Consider the following 18,983-nt stretch of genomic DNA (forward strand, 5'->3'; position numbering starts at 1 on the left):
GGAAAAGAAAGAGAGAGGGAAAGGGAGAGAGGGAGAACGAGAGAGAGGGGGAAAGATAGGGGAAATGAGAGGGGAAAGAGAGAGCGGGAGAAAGATAGGGGAAAAGAAAGAGAGAGGGAAAGGGAGAGAGGAAAAGAGAGAAGGAGATAGAGAAAGGGAAAGAGAGGAAAAGAATGAGAGGGGAAATAAGAGAGTGAAAGAAAAAGGGAAAGAAAGAGACAGACGGGGTAAGATAGGGGAAAAGAAAGAGAGAGGGAAAGGGAGAGAGGGAGAACGAGAGAGAGGGGGAAAGATAGGGGAAATGAGAGAGGAAAGAGAGAGCGGGGGAAAGATAGGGGAAAAGAAAGAGAGAGGGAAAGGGAGAGAGGAAAAGAGAGAGAAGGGGATAGAGAAAGGGAAAGAGAGGAAAAGAATGGGAGGGGAAATAAGAGAGTGAAAGAAAAAGGGAAAGAAAGAGATAGACAGGGTAAGATAGGGGAAAAGAAAGAAAGAGGGAAAGAGAGAGAGCAAAATAGAGAGTGAGTGAAAGAGAGAGTTAACGTTTCAGATCGATGACTCTTCATGATGACAGTTCTGATGAAGGGTCACCGACCTGAAACATTAGCTCAGTTTCTCTTTCCACATATGCTGCCTGACCTGCTGAGTGTACACCAGCATTTCCTGTTTTTATTTCAGATTCCCAGTACTTTGCTTGGGTTTTGCCGTTCGGAGCTGCTTGGAGCGGACGGGGAGCTGGTAATTCGCACCGGCATCTCCGGGAGCAGCAACTTTTCCTTATCGGGTGGCCTCCCTGTCCCCGGGGGCCCTGCAGAGCGCACTATTCACATCTCGTCACATTACCAGCAACGAGCAGACAGCTGAAGGGCCAGCCAAGCATCTCTTCACTGCCAGTGGCTCAGTGGGCAGCACCCTCGCCTCTCAGTCAGAAGGTTGTGGGTTCAAGTCCCACTCCAGAGGCTTGAGCACAAAAATCTAGGCTGACACCCCCAGTGCAGCACCGAGGGAGCGCTGCACTGTCAGAGGTGCTGACTTTCGGACATTAAACCTCTGCTCTCTCAGGTGGACGTAAAAGATCCCTTGGCACCATGTTGAAGAAGAGCAGGGCAGTTGTAGAATCATAGAATGGTTACAGCGCAGGAGGCCATTCGGGCCATCGAGCGCATAAGAAATAGGAGCAGGAGTAGGCCATATGGCCTCTCGAGCCTGCTCCGCCATTTAATACAATCATAGCTGATCCGATCATGGACTCAGGTCCACTTCCCTGCCCCCTTTTCATAACCCCTTAATCCTTTATCGGTTAAGAAACTGTTAATGTCTTAAATTTATTCAATGACCCAGCTTCCGCAGCGAATTCCACAGATTTACAACCCTCTGAGAGAGAAAAACTTCTCCTCATCTCTGTTTTAAATGGGCGGCCCTTTATTCTAAGATCATGCCCTCTAGTTCTAGTCTCCCCCATCAGTGGAAACATCCTCTCTGCATCCACCTTGTCGAGCACCCTCATAAACTTATACGTTTCGATAAGATCACCTCTCATTCTTCTGAACTCCAATGAGTAGAGGCCCAACCTACTCAACCTTTCCTCATAAGTCAACACCAGTGGCTACACTTCAAAAAGTACTTCATTGGCTGTAAAGCGCTTTGGAACGTCCAGTGCTCACGAAAGGTGCGTAAGAAATCCAAGTCTTTCTTTCCTTTCACGCTGTTAATGCATTGTTGGGTGTGTTAGACGACCAGGGCCCTGAGATTCTCTGTGAGGTGGTCCTATCCTGTCAGGCAAGTTACTGTATGAAGTCCATGGGAAGGTGTCAGAAGGAGAAGTTCTTGGATGACTAATTTCATTACAACAGCGAGTACACTTCCAAGTACTTCATTGGCTGTAAAGCTTTGAGATGTCCAGAGGTCGTAAAAGGCAATATATAAATGCAAGTTTCCTTTTAATTGTGGGGTTTTTTCCTTGTCGGTTTTCTCTCTTCTTCCTTCCCGTCCTGAAGACATTGACCCCTTGCTTTAACAGTTCCACAAACACCAGTCGCCCGCCGGTCTTAGTTAAGCCTCAAAAGGGACTGTGGCTCTCTACCAGATAACCAGGGAGGTATCTCAGTTGAGCTGCCTACCAGATAACCAGGGAGGTATCTCAGTTGAGCTGCCTACCAGATAACCAGGGAGGTATCTCAGTTGAGCTGCCTACCAGATAACCAGGGAGGTATCTCAGTTGAGCTGCCTACCAGATAACCAGGGAGGTATCTCAGTTGAGCTGCTACCAGATGGTTAGGGAGGTAACCCACCTAAACCAGATCATGTTCTCTTAAACCTGCTGTTCACAGCAAGGGTTATTGGAGTCTGCACGGGCCCCCGGCCTGCGAGCACCATTGGAGCAGGCCGGGGAGCGGAAGGAGCAGCATGGCGGCGTACCACTCCAGGGAGCACCTCGAGCTGGAGTAGGAGAGCAACGGCAGCAAAGAGGGCGACTGGATTGGACGTCACCAAGATCCAGGTCGCTGATTGGAGCGTGGGCAGGTACTGCAGGAGCGGCGAGTTTTGGGTCGAAGGAGCGGCGAGAGATTGTAGAGGGACGTGGTCAGGGCCAAGGAGAGGCGCGAGTTTGGGTCCCAGAAGAGCCGAGGGCCCAGGGGCAGCACGGGCCAGCCCACATTGCGATATGTGTGCGCACTAGATCCGTGCAGGAGAGCTGGTCTCCTGTCGTCTTGGATGACTCTTGCCACTGGACCAAGACCTAGCTCTGTCAATGTGGTGGCTGGTGTGCAACGGCCAGCATACGTTAGAAAAATCCACGCACAGGCATCTTCCACCCTTCGAGATTTAGTTCGGGACCTGGAATATTAGGTCCTTCATTGAAACACCTATGAACTTTTTGGCGTGGAAGCAAGTCATCCTCGACTCGAGGGACTGACTATGATGCTGATATTGGAGTGATTGGGAGCGGGAACCTCGGCCAATTTTTCTATATCTATGCCTGAGATCACAGTGCCCCAGGTTAGAGAAGAGCTTAATTCAGAATAGACTTGGGCCAGTCAATTGATTACTGCAGCCTGGTTGGGAACACTGAACTATTAATGCCCTCCAGTCAGGAAACCTGTCTACACTCAATGGCAAAGCTCAAATATGAATAATGGCCACTAGCCTTAGGCAGCAGAGGGTGACAACTGCCAATGGAACCATAACTGCGATTCATTGATTTCTCACTTTCTTTTTCTGTCCCTCTCTCTCTTTCTATCCCTCTCTCTTTTCCCTCTCTTTTTCTTTCCCCTCTCTTTTGCTCCCTCTCTATACCTCTCTCCCTTTCCCTCTCTTTCTTTTTTCCCTCTCTCTCTTTCCCTCCTTCTCTATACCTCTCTCTCCCTTTCCCTTTCTTTCCCTCTCTCTCTCCCTTTCCCTTTCTTTCCCTCTCTCTTTCCCTCTCTCTTTTTTTCCCTCTCTCTCTTTCCCTCCCTCTCTTTCACTCTCACTTTCTTTCCCTCACGCTCTCTTTCTTTCCCTCTCTCTCCCTTTCTTTTACCCAAGGCAGGGAGTCAGCGTCTCCAGGGCAGGAGGGGAGGGGGAAAAAAAAATCCAGACGTTAACAGAAAAAAAGTGAACAGTCGAAAACAGAAATAGAAGCCTCACCCTCCAAAGCATGTCTTGCAAACCCTGCCTTCTCCAGAAACCTCGCAGAGGGTGAGTAAGTTAGTGCGGCAATGGGGAACAACCAATAGCAACGTGTAAGACTTACCTCTCTTCCCTGCTCTGACCGACACACACTCTTCCTCCGTAGCGGGGTGTGGGATTACTGCAGGAACGCTGGCGGACCTGGAACCCAATTCCACACGTCGTACTGCACGGGGCCCAGGAGGCCCAGAAAGTCCAACCTCCATTCCTTAACACAAAGCACAACAGGGCATTGCAGGGTCAACATGAGAAGACGGAGGAGCTTCAGTGAAAGGCCAAGAGGCCCAGCATTTACCACAAAGAATAAAAAGATAAATTAAGGAATAGGTCATTTGACACCAACATCAACAACATGCATTTAAAATGCGCCTTTAACAACAACAACAGCTTATATTTATATAGCACCTTTAACGTAGGCGCTTCACAGGAGAAATACGAGGCAAAACATTTGACACTGAGCCACATAAGAAGAAATGAGGGCAGGTGACCCAAAACTTGGTCAAAGAGGCAGATTTTAAGGAGTGTCTTGAAGGAGGAGAGAGAGGTAGAAAGGTGGAGAGGTGTAGGCAGGGAGTTCCAGAGCTTGGGGCCCAGGCAACAGAAGGCACAGCCACCGATGGTTGAGCGATTATAATCAGGGATGCTCAAGAGGGCAGAATTAGAGAGTGCAGAGATCTGCATTGAATTCAGACACTGAATCGCTCAACCGTCGGTGGCCGTGCCTTCTGCTGCCTCGGCCCCAAGCTCTGGAACTTGGTGCCTCGCTGGTGTGTGTGGCCAGGTCCCAAGGGACAGGTCTCGCCAACGTGATGCCAGCGCATCAGTAAACTTGCCAGATTTGCCACGGCTGATTTTCTGGGTTTAAAAGCGGGTCGTCCCACCGGCCAAACTCATGAGCCGGGCCAGCTTATGTTGCGAGACCCGAGCTTTGCAAGCCAGCAGAGCGAGCACAAGCAATGGAGCCAGTAAAACAAAAGCGAGGAAACCATTTTGGAGACCACACTGTGTCCCAGGCCAGAGAGGTGAGCGCAAAAATCTAGGCCAGTACCGAGGGAGTGCTGCACTGTCGGAGGTGCCGTCTTTAGGATGAGACGTTCAACCGAGGCCCCGTCTGCCCTCTCGGGTGGACGTAAATGATACCTCACGGCACTGTTTCGAAGAAATACTCCCCGGTGTCCTGGGCCAATATTTATCCCTCAACCAACATTGAGGGATTGACAGGGTAGATGCTGAGAGGTTGTTTCCCCGGTTGGAGTGTCTAGAACTAGGGGAGGCACAGTCTCGGGATAAGGGGTCGGCCACTTAAGGCAGAAACGAGGAGAAATTTCTTCATTCAGAGGGTTGTGAATCTTTGGAATTCTCTGCCCCAGAGGGCTGTGGGTGCTGGGTCTCTGAATATATTCAAGGATGAGATAGCTAGATTTTTGTAGCCTTGGGGAATCAAAGGATCAGGCGGGAAAGTGGAGTGAGGTCGATGATCAGCAGTGATCTTATTGAATGGCGGTGCAGGCTCGATGGGCCATAGGTGCTTCTCTTTCTTATGTTCTTATGTTAACATCACTAAAAAAAAAACAGATGATCTGGTCACTACCTCATTACCATGGGAGCTTGCTGTGCGCAAAATTGTCTGCCGCGTTTCCTGCATTACAACAGTGACGCCACGTCAAGAGCGCTTAATTGGCTGTGAAGCGCTTTGGGGATGCACCCAGGACGTGAAATGCTCCGTATAAATGCAAGTCCTTTCATAGAAACGTAGAAATTTACAGCGCAGAAGGAGGTCATTTCGACCCATCGTGTCCGTGCCGGCCGACAAAGAGCCGCACGGCCCTCGGTCAGCAGCCCCGAAGGTTACATATAAACCTATGAACAATGGCGGAAAGGTAAAGAGCACCCAGCCCAACCAGTCCGCCCCACACAACTGCGACACCCCTTGCACTGAAACATTTTACACTCCGCCCCAACCTTTCGCACAATCTGCAGCTTCAGCCCAGCTAATTCAGCTCCTCTTTCTCCCGCTGATGGGCACGAGGGTACAAGCCTGCCTGCGCACGTCGGAACAGAAGACTGAAGATAACCCGAGAACCCGCCCACACATACACACAATCTCTTTCTGAAGTCTGCACTCGTGACAGATTAACAATCACCGCTCAAGAGCACCTGGCAGGATCACTCAAAGAGAAAGATTGGCCGCGAGATAGACACCGCTCCCAGCCGACCGCAAAGGGGCTCTCGTTCTGCCATTGCTGAGCTTATCAGTGAGAGAAGGGCCGAGCTTCTTCATGCGAAGCGTCGCTGACAGGGAGAGAGAGAGAGAGACAACAACCCTGGCGTGCGAAGAAATCCAACGTTTTTTTTTTTAGCTAAGGATGAAACTCGACAAAAGAACATACGAGGGAGATGTTTGGTTCCCGTTCCAGCAATTAATTTTTCCTTTTTATTTTGTTGCTGCTTCTCGAATGTAACATAATCAATATCAGCCACAACACATTAATCGTCGGCAGATGCACAGTGCAGCACTAACTGAAGGTGGCCGTGGTATTTATGGTTGATTTGCTGCCGAGAGAAAACATTTCGATTGGAAATGAAAAGCCACATGGGATTTGTTTTTCTTGCTCCAGAACCGAAGCCTGGTGATCATAGAAAATAGCTGCAGGAGTAGGCCATTCGGCCCTTCGAGCCTGCACCACCATTCAATATGATCATGGCTGATCATTCACCTCAGAACCCCTTTCCCGCTTTCTCTCCATACCCCTTGATCCCTTTAGCCGTAAGGGCCATAATCTAACTCCCTCTTGAATATGTCCAATGAAGTGGCATCAACAACTCTCTGCGGTGGAGAATTCCACAGGTTAACAACTCTCTGAGTGAAGGAGTTCCTCCTCATCTCAGTCCTAAATGGCCTACCCCTTATTCTAAGACTGTGTCCCCTGGTTCTGGACTTCACCAACATCGGGAACATTCTTCCCACATCTAACCTGTCCCATCCCGTCAGAATCTTGTACGTTTCTATGAGATCCCCTCTCATCCTTCTAAACGCCAGTGTATAAAGGCCCAGTTGATCCAGTCTCTCCTCGTATGTCAGTCCAGCCATCCCTGGAATCAGTCTGGTGAACCTTCGCTGCACTCCCTCAATAGCAAGAACGTCCTTCCTCAGATTAGGAGAACAAAACTGAACACAATATTCCAGGTGAGGCCTCACCAAGGCCCTGTACAACTGCAGTAAGACTTCCCTGCTCCTATACTCAAATCCCCTAGCTATGAAGGCCAACATGCCATTTGCCTTCTTCACCGCCTGCTGTACCTGCATGCCAACTTTCAATGACTGATGTACCATGACACTCAGGTCTCGTTGCACCTCGCCTTTTCCTAATCTGCCACCATTCAGATAATACTCTGCCTTCGTGTTTCTGCCACCAAAGTGGATAACCTCACATTTATCCACATTATACTGCATCTGCCATGCATTTGCCCACTCACCCAACCTGTCCAAATCACCCTGCAGCCTCTTAGCATCCTCCTCACAGCTCACACCACCACCCAGTTTAGTGTCATCTGCAAACTTGGAGATATTACACTCATCAGTGGGGATATTCGATACCCCGTCCGTATAATGCTCTTGCCTCCGATGGTGAGCCTGGGTCCAGCTCCCCCTGGGCTGACCTCCATCCGATCACCCTCTGTTTGATCCCCTTTATGGGACCACTTCCCTACCGGCACAGACAAGATGAGCCGAATGGCCCCCTTCTGTGTCGTAATTTTCTATGATTCTATGATAATCCTCTCCGCCTCTCTACCTCTCTCCTTCTTTAAGAGGAGGAAGTGGAGTTGAGGTCGAACATCAGCCGTGATCTTACTGAATGGCAGAGCGGACTCAAGAGCCGTATGAGGGTACGGTAGCATTGTGGTTGCGTTACTGGACTACGAATCTGGAAGCCTTGGACTAATGATCCAGAAACGTGAGTTCAAATCCCACCACGGCAGCTGGGGGAATTTAAATTTAGTTAATTAAATAAATCGGAATTAAAAAGCGAGTATCGGTAATGTTGACCAAGAAACTAATCACAGGCAGTCCCTTGAAATCGAGGAAGACTTGCTTCCACTCTAAAAGTGAGTTCTCAGGTGACTGAACAGTCCAACACGGGAATTACAGTCTCTGTCGCAGGTGGGGCAGACAGTGGTTGAAGGAAAGGGTGGGTGGGACAGGTTTGCTGCACGCTCCTTCCACTGCCTGCGCTTGGCTTCTGCATGCTCTTGGCGACGAGACTCGAGAAACTACTGGACCATGAAACTACCGGATTGTCGTAAAAACTCACCTGGTTCACTAATGCCCCTTTAGGGAAGGAAATCTGCCGTCCTTACCCGGCCTGGGCCTATATGTGACTCCAGACCCAAAGCAATATGGTTGACTCTCAACTGCCCTCTGAATCTGAGCGAGACACTCAGTTGTATTCAAAGAAGGTGGCTCACCACTATCTTTTCGAGGGCAATTAGGGACGGGCAATAAATGCCGGCCTTCCTGGTGATGCCCACATCCCGTGAATTAATAAATTTTAAAAAAAGCTCCTGCTCCTATTTCTTATGTTTCTGATGTAAACATGTGCTCATCGCAACTCTGCTGCCCGTGCCTTAACTCGCACCACATCCTGTTCACCCTTCACCACAGCATCGATGACCTACATTGGCTCACGGTCCGGCAACGCCTCGATTTTAAAATTTGCATATCCTTATGTTTCAAATCCCTCACTCCTCCTTATCTCTAGATGTGATGGAGCCCCTTAAAGTAGGAGAGAGAGGGAGAGATCCGGAGAGGATTATCACAGAATTATAGAAAATTACGGCACGGAAGGAGGCCATTTGGCCCATAGTATTGGTGTTGGTAGGGATGGAATTCCAGAATTTAGGGCCGAGGCAGCAGAAGGCACGGTTAAAATTGGGGATGCACATGAGGCCAGAATTGAAGAAGTGCAGAGATTTCGGAGGGTTGTGAGGCTGGAGGAGGTTGGAGTTAGAGAGGGGAGTGATTTGAAAACAAGGATGAGAATTTTAAAATCGACGGGTGTTGCGTTACTGAAGCCAGAAAGTCTACAGATTCTGAACTAACCTCCACACCGACAAAACCAGTGTCTGATTTGCACAATGTCCCATACCTGACTTCACCATACACAGGATTACATCAGATACACAGCACAGAAACAGGCCATTCGGCCCAACCAGTCCATGCCGGCGTTTATGCTCCACTCGAGCCTCCTCCCGTCTTTCCGCATCTAAATCTATCAGCATAACCCTCTATTCCCTTTTCCCTCATATGCTTGTCTAGCCTCCCCTTAAATACATCGATACTATTTGCTTCAACCATTCTCTGTGATAGCAAGGTCCACATTCTCACCACTCTCTGAGTAAATTTCCCACAATACAACAGTGACTACACTTCAAAAGTACTTCATTGGATGTAAAGCAATTTGAGACGTCCGGTCGTCGTGAAAGGCTCTATATAAATCCAAGGCTTTATTTTTCTTCTTAAAGGTATTCTTCTGACTACCCTATTGGATTTCTTGGTGACTATCTTATATTGATGGCCTCTGGTTATGCTCTTCCCCACAAGTGGAAACATTCTCTCTGTATCCACTCTATCAAAACCTTTCATCATTGTAAAGACCTCTTTTAGGTCACCCCTCAGCTTTTTTTTTCAGGAGAAAAGAGACCCAGCCTGTTCATGCTTTCCTGGTGTGTATACCCTCGCATTTTTGGTATCATCCTTGTAAATCTTCTCTGCACCCTCTCCAGTGCCTCGATATCCTTATTATAATATGGCGAACAGAACTGCACGCAGTGCTCCAAGTGCGGTCTAACCAAGGTTCGATACAGGTTTAGCGTAACTTCCCTACTTTTCAATTCTGTACCTCGAGAAATAAACCCTAGTGCTGGGTATCATTCCAAGGCTACTCAGGTACTACATGTTAAGGGACCACACACCTCGACTTTAACAACGGAATAGTGAGCACTGTTTTACACCAGATAACGTTCCTGCCCTTGTGATACAGTGCATCCTCTGGTATACAGTAAGCAGGAGGAAATGGAAACTGCAGGATCTTGGAATTCATTCACCGATCCCGACCTTCACTCCCAGTCGCGGGCTGGTAGGCAAATGGAATGTTGGCCTTTATTGCAAGAGGGATGGAGTATAAAAGCAGGAAAGTCCTGCTACATCCGTACAGGGTGTTGGTGAGGCCACACCTAGAGTACTGCCTACAGTATTGGTCTCCTTACTTAAGGAGGGATATACTTGCATTGGAGGCAGTTCAGAGAAGGTTCACGAGGTTGATTCCTGAGATGAAGGAGTTGACTTATGAAGAAAGGTTGAGCAGGTTGGGCCTGTACTCACTGGAGTTTAGAAGAATGAGAGGTGATCTTATTGAAACATATAAGATTCTGAAGGGGGCTTGACAGGGTAGATGCTGAGAAGATATTTCCCCTTGTGGGGAATCTAGAACTAGGGGGCATAGTTTCAGAATAAGGGGCCGCCCATTCAGAGATGAGGGGGAATTTCTTCTCTCAGAGGGTGGTGAATCTTTGAATTCTCTACCCCAGAGAGCTGTGGAGGCTGGGTCATTGAATATATTCAAGGCAGAGATAGACAAATTACTGAACTACAGGCAAAACATAGAAACATAGAAATTTACAGCGCAGAAGGAGGCCGTTTCGGCACATCGTGTCCGCGGTGGCTGACATAGAGCTGCACGGCCCTCGGTCAGCAGCCCTGAAGGTTACATATAAACCTATCAACAATGGCGGAAAGGTAAAGAGCCCCCAGCCCAACCAGTCCGCCCCACACAACTGCAAAACATTCTAAATTCCACCCCAACCGGAACCATATGATCTCCTGGGAGAGGCAAAAACCAGATAAAAACCCAGGCCAATTGGGGAAAAAAATCTGGGAAAATTCTTTGCCGACTCATCCAGGCGATTGAAACTAGTCCAGGAGATCACCCTGGCTGTATTCGATTCCCTGCAATACTTACCATCTTATCTGCGTCAGCCAACAAGAGGTTATCCAGTCTAATCCCAATTACCAGCTCGAGGTCCGTAACCCTGCAGGTTACAGCACTGCAAGTGCCCATCCAAGCACCTTTAAAATGTGGTGAAGGTTTCTGCATCCATCACCCTTCCAGGCAGTGAGCTCCAGACCCCCACAACCCTCTGCATGAAGAAGCCCCCCAACTCAAATTCCCTCTGAACCTTCCACCAACCATCTTAAAACTATGCCCCCTCATAACTGACCCCTCCACCAATGGAAATAGGCCCTTGCTATCCACTATATCCAGGACCTTCAAAATTTTGTACACCTCAATAAGGTCTCCTCTCAACCTCCTCTGATCCAATGAGAACAAACCCAGCCCATCCAATCTGTCCTCATAGCTAAGATTCTCCATTTCAGGCAGAATCCTAGTAAATCTCCTCTGCACACTCTCTAGTGCAATCACATCCTTCCTATAATACGGTGACCAGAACTGCACACAGTACTCCAGCTGTGGCCTAACCAGAGTATTATACAATTTATATTCTATGCCTTGGCCAATAAAGGCAAGCATTCCATATGCCTTCTTAACCACCTTATCCACCTGGCCTGCTACTTTCGGGGATCTGTGGACAAGCACTCCAAGGTCCCTTTGTTCATCTACACTATTAAGTGGCCTACCGCTTAATGTGTATACCCTTTCCTTATTAGCCCTACCAAAGTGCATTACCTCACACTTCTCCGAATTAAATTCCATTTGCCACTGAACTGATCTGCTCACCTAACCAATTGATTGATATCCTCCTGCAGCCCATGACTTTCCTCTTCATTATCAACCACACAGCCAAATTTAGAGTCATCTGCAAACTTCTTAATCATACTCCCTATATTCAAATCTAAATCATTGATATCTACCACAAAAAGCAAGGGACCTAGTACTGAGCCCTACGGAACCCCACTGGAAACTTCCTTCCAGTCACAAAAACAATCATCAACCATTACCCTTTGCTTCCTATCTCTAAGCCAATTTTGGATCCAACTAGCCACTTTGCCCTGGATCCCATGGGCTTTAACCTTCGTGACCAGTCTACCATGTCGGATCTTATCAAAAGCTTCACTAAAGGCCATATATACTACATCGTACGCACCACCCTCATCGACCCTCTTGGTTACCTCCTCAAAAAATTCAATCAGGTTAGTCAAACACAATCTTCCCTTAACAAAAGGGAGTCAAAGGTTATGGGGAACAGGAAGGAAAGTGGAGTTGAGGCCATGATCTTATTGAATGGCAGAGCAGGCCCGAGGGGCCGAATGGCCTACTCCTGCTCCTATTGCTTATATTCTTATGCACACTCAGAGAACGCAGGTTGGAGAATCAGAGCTACAATGCTGTAGCTCTATTTCCAACCCGCACTCCCTTTGAGCATAACTCTCCACCAGGAGCATGGCATTAAGTGAATTTACACTACAGTGAACATAATGTTGGGGGTGCAAAACGGCCATTCCATCCCTCAAACTCACTCCAGCCAGAGTCCACATTTGGTTACTGCTCTCCAGCAACACTTGTCCATTTACACTAAGCACCTTCCTTCCCTTACCTAAACAAAAAGACTTGCATTTATATAACAACCTCAGGATGTCTCAAACGCTTTACAGCATATTAAGCACTTTCGAAGAGCAGTCACTGTTGTAATGTTGGAAACACAGCAGCTTTTTGCGCACAGCAAGCTCCCACAAACAGCAACGTGATAGTGACCCAGATAATCTGTCTTTTGTTATTTTGATTGAGGGATAAATATTGGCCCCAGGGCACCGAGGATAACTCCCCTGCTCCTCTTCGAAATAGTGCCATGGGAGCTTTTACATCCACATGAGAGAGCAGACATCTCATCCGAAAGACGACACCTCCGAAGTGCAGCACTCCCTCAGCACTGCACTGGAGTGTCAGCCTGGATTATAGTGCTCAAGTCTCTGGAGTGGGTCTTGAACCCACAACTCAGCCATGACTGACACAAAAATCAAATATCAAACAGTGCCTTTTAATCAGTCTGAGGCTCAATACCACCTTCTCAACAAAAATCGATTCAGCCCCTTTGTTGCGCAGGTTCTCTCTCCTGGGGCACGGAAGGGATTTAACCCCTCACCCATTTTAATCCTTTCTCGAAGCTTGTGAATTCTTTTACACGTGTCCTTTTCTTCTATCCACCTGGTCCAGGTTGAACAGCTTACTTCTTTTAACTTCATCCCCATTCTCGTTATTAATTAAGAGAGGATATTTTACATGTACAGGAATTGCTTCTCCCTTCCTGCACGTTATAGATTCGGCTGTCAGGAGCCGCTGCCCTGCCAGAGACAGATTAACGGAATAATGTCAACATCCCCAGCCAGCCAGGCCAACATCCCCAGCATCGAAGCACTGACCACACTCGATCAGGTCCGCTGGGCAGGCCACATTGTCCGCATGCCAGACACGAGACTCCCAAAGACTCGGAACTCCTTCACGGCAAACGAGCCATAAGTGGGCAGAGGAAACGTTACAAGGACACCCTCAAAGCCTCCCTGATAAAGTGCAACATCCCCACCGACACCTGGGAACCCCTGGCCAAAAAGCGTCCTAAGTGGAGGAAGTGCATTCGGGAGGGGCGCTGAGCACCTCGAGTCTCGTCGCCGAGAGCATGCAGAAATCAAGCGCAGGCAGCGGAAGGAGCGTGCGGCAAACCAGTCCCACCCACCCTTACCCTCAACGACTATCTGTCCTACCTGTGACAGGGAATTGTGGTTCTCGCATTGGACTGTTCAGCCACCTAAGGGCTCATTTAAAGAGTGGAAGCAAGTCTTCCTCGATTCCGAGGGACTGCCTATGACGATGAGCGGAATAATGGAGTGGGCTGGAAAAGGAGTTTGCTTTCTACCTATCGGGTCAAGCAGTGAGGCCTCTGGCCGGATTCACCCACAGCAAAGGGCTGGATTCCTGAGGCGGGAGATGAAGATAATTATCACCTCCTGGCCACCTCACGGTCAAGCTGAAATGGTGTTTCACCCGTCACCATGTGATGCCTCGCTTGGGCCTCGGCCGCTGCTTTTTACACGACTGCAGACTCAGGTAAGTAATAGTGAGCCTCCTGCCGAGTTTCATTGACAACAATTTATATCGCATTTATACAACAACAACTTGGATACATTTAGCTCCTTCAAAGTAGTGAAACGTCCCAAGGTGCTTTACAGGAGTATTGTGAGATAAAACAATTTGACACCGAGCAGCATAAGTAGAAATTAGCGCAGGTGACCAAAAGCCTGGTAGGTTTTAAGGGGCGTCTTGAAGGAGGAACATAAGAACATAAGAAACAGGAGCAGGATTAGGCTACGGCCCCTCGAGCCTGCTCTGCCATTCAATGCGATCATGGCAGATCCGATCATGGACTCAGCTCCATTTCCCTGCCTGCTCCCCAATAACCCCTTATTGATTAAGAAGCTGTTTATTTATGTCTTAAATTTATTCAATGTTCCAGCTTCCACAGCTCTCTGAGGCAACGAATTCCACAGATTTACAACCCTCTGAGAGAGAAATTTCTCCTCATCTCAGTTTTAAATGGGCGGCTCCTTATTCTAAGATTATGCCCCCTAGTTCTAGTCTCCCCCATCAGTGGAAACATCCTCTCTGCATCCATCTTGTCAAGCCCCCTCATAATTTTATACGTTTCGATAAGATCACCTCTCATTCTTCTGAATTCCAATACGTAGAGGCCCAACCTTCTCAACCTTTCCTCATAAGTCAAAGCCCCTCATCCCCGGAATCAACCTCGTGAACCTTCTCTGAACTGCTTCCAAAGCAAGTATATCCTTTCTTAAATAAGGAAACCAAAACTGTACACAGTATTCCAGGTGTGGCCTCACCAATCCCCTGTATAACTGTAGCAAGAGAGGTTAAAAGGCAGAGAGGTTTAGGCAGGGAGTACCAGAGCTTGGGGCCGAGGCAACAGAAGGCACAGCCACCAATGGCTGAGGGATTACAATCACGGATGCTCAAGAGGGCAGATTTTGAGGAGCGCAGACATTACGGGGGGGGGGGGGGTTGAGGGGTTGAAGAAGATGACATAGATAGGGAGGGGCGAGGCCATGGAGGGATTCGAAATTAAGGATGAGAATTTTGACATTGCTTAACTGGGAGCCAATGTCGGTCAGCGAGTACAGGTGCCTTTCACCAGCCCCCACCGCCCCCCTTCCCCCGCAATGTCAAAGATATCCCAAAGCATTTTACAGCCAACGTGGGACTTGTTGAAATATAGTCACTTTCATAACGCAGCCGCCAGTTTGCACACAGCATGATGCCACAAACAGAGGGACCTTGGAGTTGCATGTCCACAGATCTCTGAAAGTAGCAGGTCATGTAGACAAAGTGGTTAAGAAGGCATATGGAATATTTTCCCTTATTAGCCGAATCTTAGAATACAAGAGCGGGGAAGTTAGGCTTGAATTGTATAAAACACTAGTTAGGTCACAGCTAGAGTACTGCGTGCAGTTCTGGTCACCACGTTACAGGAAAGATGTGATTCCACTGGAGAAGGTGCAGAGGAGATTTACGAGGATGTTGTCAGGACTGGAGAGTTTTAGCTATGAGGAAAGATTGAATAGGCTGAAGTTATTCTCTTTGAAACAGAAGACACTGAGGGGAGATTTAATTGAGGTTCGAAGATCAGGCCCTCAATCTGGCAACAAGGTAATGGTCTACAGGGCTGTAGTGATACCCACCCTCCTGTATGGCTCAGAGACGTGGACCATATACAGCAGACACCTCTAATCGCTGGAGAAATATCACCAATGATGTCTCCGCAAGATCCTGCAAATCCCCTGGGAGGATAGACGCAGCAACGTTAGCGTCCTCGACCAGGCCAACACCCCCAGCATCGAAGCACTGACCACACTCGACCAGCCACATTGTCCGCATGCCGGACACAAGACTCCCAAAGCAAGCGCTCGACTCGGAACTCCTACACGGCAAGCGAGCCCCAGGTGGGCAGAGGAAACATTTCAAGGACACCCTCAATGCCTCCTTGATAAAATGCAACATCCCCACCGACACCTGGGAGTCCCTGGCCAAAGACTGCTCTAAGTGGAGGGCGCTGAGCACCTCGAGCCCCATCGCCGAGAGCGTGCAGAAATCAAGCGCAGGCAGCGGAAGGAGCGTGCAGCAAACCAGACTCCCCACCCACCCTTTCCTTCAACCACTGTCTGTCCCACCTGTGACAGAGACTGTAATTCCCGTATTGGACTGTTCAGTCACCTGAGAACTCACTTTTAGAGTGGAAGCAAGTCTTCCTCGATTTCGAGGGACTGCCCATGATGATGATGATGATATATATGTAAAGAATGGAGAGTCAACCAATGCAAGTGGAGAGGAAGTTCGGTGGGAGAAAAAGGGCCACTCGTGTTTCGGAGGAAGCCCAGGAGGCATTGGTGGCCGAAGTAGAGTTGCGTTGGCATCAGCTAACACGGGGTGGGTGAGACACCGTTTATCCATCAGCGCTTATGGCGAGAGATCGCTGAGGCGGTGTCTTCCGTCGCGCCCATGATGCGGGGACCGAACCAGTGCCGCAAACAGTGGAATGACATTGTTGGATCTGCGAGAGTAAGTGCTAACTTTAATCATGCATTGACGATGTACTCTTGAATAGTGACACATTTTATGATGCTGTAAAGCTCGGTGTCACTTTTATTTCCCATCATCGATCTCATTATGTTAGTGCTGTGTATGTTAATGTGCTCTTCATGCAACATTTGCATGCTGACAAAACTGAAATCGTGCAGTCGTTGACGAAAAGACTGGGGGATGTTACTGGAGATGTGTACCAATATACTGTGTATGTATGTAGGTGTGTTCTGTATGAGAACATAAGAATATAAAAAATAGGAGCAGGAGTATTCGACCAGGCCCCTCGAGCCTGCTCCGCCATTTAATACGATCATGGCTGATCCGATGGACTCAGGTCCACTTCCCTGCCTGCTCTCCATAACCCTTTAATCCCTTATCAGTTAAGAAACTGTCTACCTCTGCCTTAAATTTATTCAATGTCTCAGCTTCCACGGCTCTCTGAGGCAGCGAATTCCACAGATTTACAACCCTCTGAGAAGAAATTCCTCTTCATCTCAGTTTTAAATGGGCGGTCCTTTATTCTAAGATTATGCCCCTAGTTCTAGTCTCTCCTATCAGTGGAAACATCCTCACTGCATCCACCCTTGACAAGCCCCCTCATAATCTTATACGTTTCGATAAGATCATCTCTTATTCTTCTGAATTCCATGAGTAGAGGCCAAACCTACTCAACCTTTCTTCACAAGTCAACGCTCTCAGCTCCGGAATCAACTTAGTGAACCTTCTCTGAACGCATCCAAAGCAAGTATGGAAACCAAAACTGCACGCAGTATTCCAAGTGTGGCCTCACCAATACCCTGTACAACTGTAGAAAGTCTTCCCTGCTTTTATACTCGGTCCCCTTTGCAATAAAGGCCAAGATTCCATTGGCCTTCCTGATCACTTGCTGTACCTGCATACTAGCCTTTTGTGTTTCATGCACAAGTACCCCTAGGTCCCGCTGTACTGCAGCACTTTGCAATTTTTCTCCATTTAAATAATAACTTGCTCTTTGATTTTTTTCTGCCAAAGTGCATGACCTCACACTTTCCAACGTTATACTCCATCTGCCAAATTTTTGCCCACTCACTTAGCTTGTCTATGTCCTTTTGCAGATTTTTTGTGTCCTCCTCACACATTGCTTTTCCTCCCATCTTTGTATCATCAGCAAACTTAGCTACGTTACACTCGGTCCCTTCTTCCAAGTTGTTTATATAGATTGTAAATAGTTGGGGTCCCAGCACTGATCCCTGCGGCACCCCACTAGTTGCCAATCCGAGAATGAACCATTAATCCCGACTCTCTGTTTTCTGTTAGTTAACCAATCCTCTATCCATGCTAATATATTACCCCCAACCCCGTGAACTTTTATCTTGTGCAGTAACCTTTTATGTGGCACCTTGTCAAATGCCTTCTGGAAGTCCAAATACACCACATCCACTGGTTCCCCTTTATCTAGCCTGTTCGTTACATCCTGAAAGAATTCCAGCAAATTTGTCAAACATGACTTCCCCTTCATAAATCCATGCTGACTCTGCCTGACTGAATTTTGATTTTCCAAATGTCCTGCTACTGCTTCTTTAATAATGGACTCCAACATTTTCCCAACCACAGATGTTAGGCTAACTGGTATTACAACCAATGATGCCTCTGCAAGATCCTGCAAATCCCCTGGGAGGACAGACGCACCAATGTCAGTGGTCTCCATCAGGCCAACATCCCCAGCATCGAAGCACTGACCACACTCGACCAGCTCCGTTGGGGGGGCCACATTGTTCGCATGCGGGACACAAGACTCCCAAAGCAAGCGCTCTACTCGGAACTCCCGACACGGCAAGCGAGCCCCAGGTGGGCAGAGGAAATGTTTCAAGGACACCCTGATAAAGTGCAACATCCCCACTGACACCTGGGGGTCCCTGGCCAAAGACCGCCCTAAGTGGAGGAAGAGCATCCGGGAGGGCGCTGAGCACCTCAAGTCTCGTCGCCGAGAGCGTGCAGAAAACAAACGCAGGCAGCGGAAGGAGCGTACGGCAAACCAGGCTCCCCACCCACCCTTTCCTTTAACCACTGTCTGTCCCACCTGCGACAGAGACTGTAATTCCCGTATTGGACTGTTCAGCCACCTGAGAACTCACTTTTAGAGTGGAAGCAAGTCTTCCTCGATTTCGAGGGACTGTCTATGATGATGATGATGATGTATTAGCAGCTGTCAAATTAGTTCACACATTTTTCGTCACCTTTGCAGAAGAAAGTAGCCAGCAATAGGGCGGAGCTCCACAAAACGGGCGGTGGTGTGCCCAACACTATTCTTCTCATGGACGTGCTGCAGCGCTGACAGGGCCGTATGATCGCAGTGCCTCGTGTGTTAGTGCCGAAGCAGTTGTCCCCGAGGATAAGTCTGCATAATGCCCGGACTGTGGTCATGTATTTCAATGTTACGGCATTATAATGTAGAATGTAATGTAATGGTGGGACCGAGAAATGTTGTTAGTTCTGACATGATTTTTGGTTTGATCACACTGTGTCACTTGGAAACCAAACTGCTTGGGACTCAAGTTTTGTTATGTCATGTACTTTCTCTATCCTTTGCTTATGATACTTTGACGTAATGATTCTCAGTAAAAAGTGTTTGTTCTCCGCATAAGCCTGCGCAACGTGAATTACCTTGAC

At 48.2% G+C, this 18,983-nt stretch overlaps 1 protein-coding gene across 2 annotated transcripts in view; it reads right to left on the minus strand.

Moving 5' to 3' along the window:
* sema5ba (sema domain, seven thrombospondin repeats (type 1 and type 1-like), transmembrane domain (TM) and short cytoplasmic domain, (semaphorin) 5Ba) overlaps positions 1–18,983 on the minus strand; it is a 483,409-nt gene that overhangs the window by 73,707 nt on the left and 390,719 nt on the right. For both annotated transcript variants that reach the window (XM_070875254.1, XM_070875253.1), the window contains one exon: positions 3,734–3,877. In XM_070875254.1, the coding sequence (XP_070731355.1) occupies positions 3,734–3,877 (144 nt within the window). The remainder of the gene's footprint in view (positions 1–3,733; positions 3,878–18,983) is intronic.

The sequence above is a fragment of the Pristiophorus japonicus genome, chromosome 3, assembly GCF_044704955.1.
Source record: "Pristiophorus japonicus isolate sPriJap1 chromosome 3, sPriJap1.hap1, whole genome shotgun sequence".
Taxonomy (NCBI): Eukaryota; Metazoa; Chordata; class Chondrichthyes; family Pristiophoridae; genus Pristiophorus; species Pristiophorus japonicus.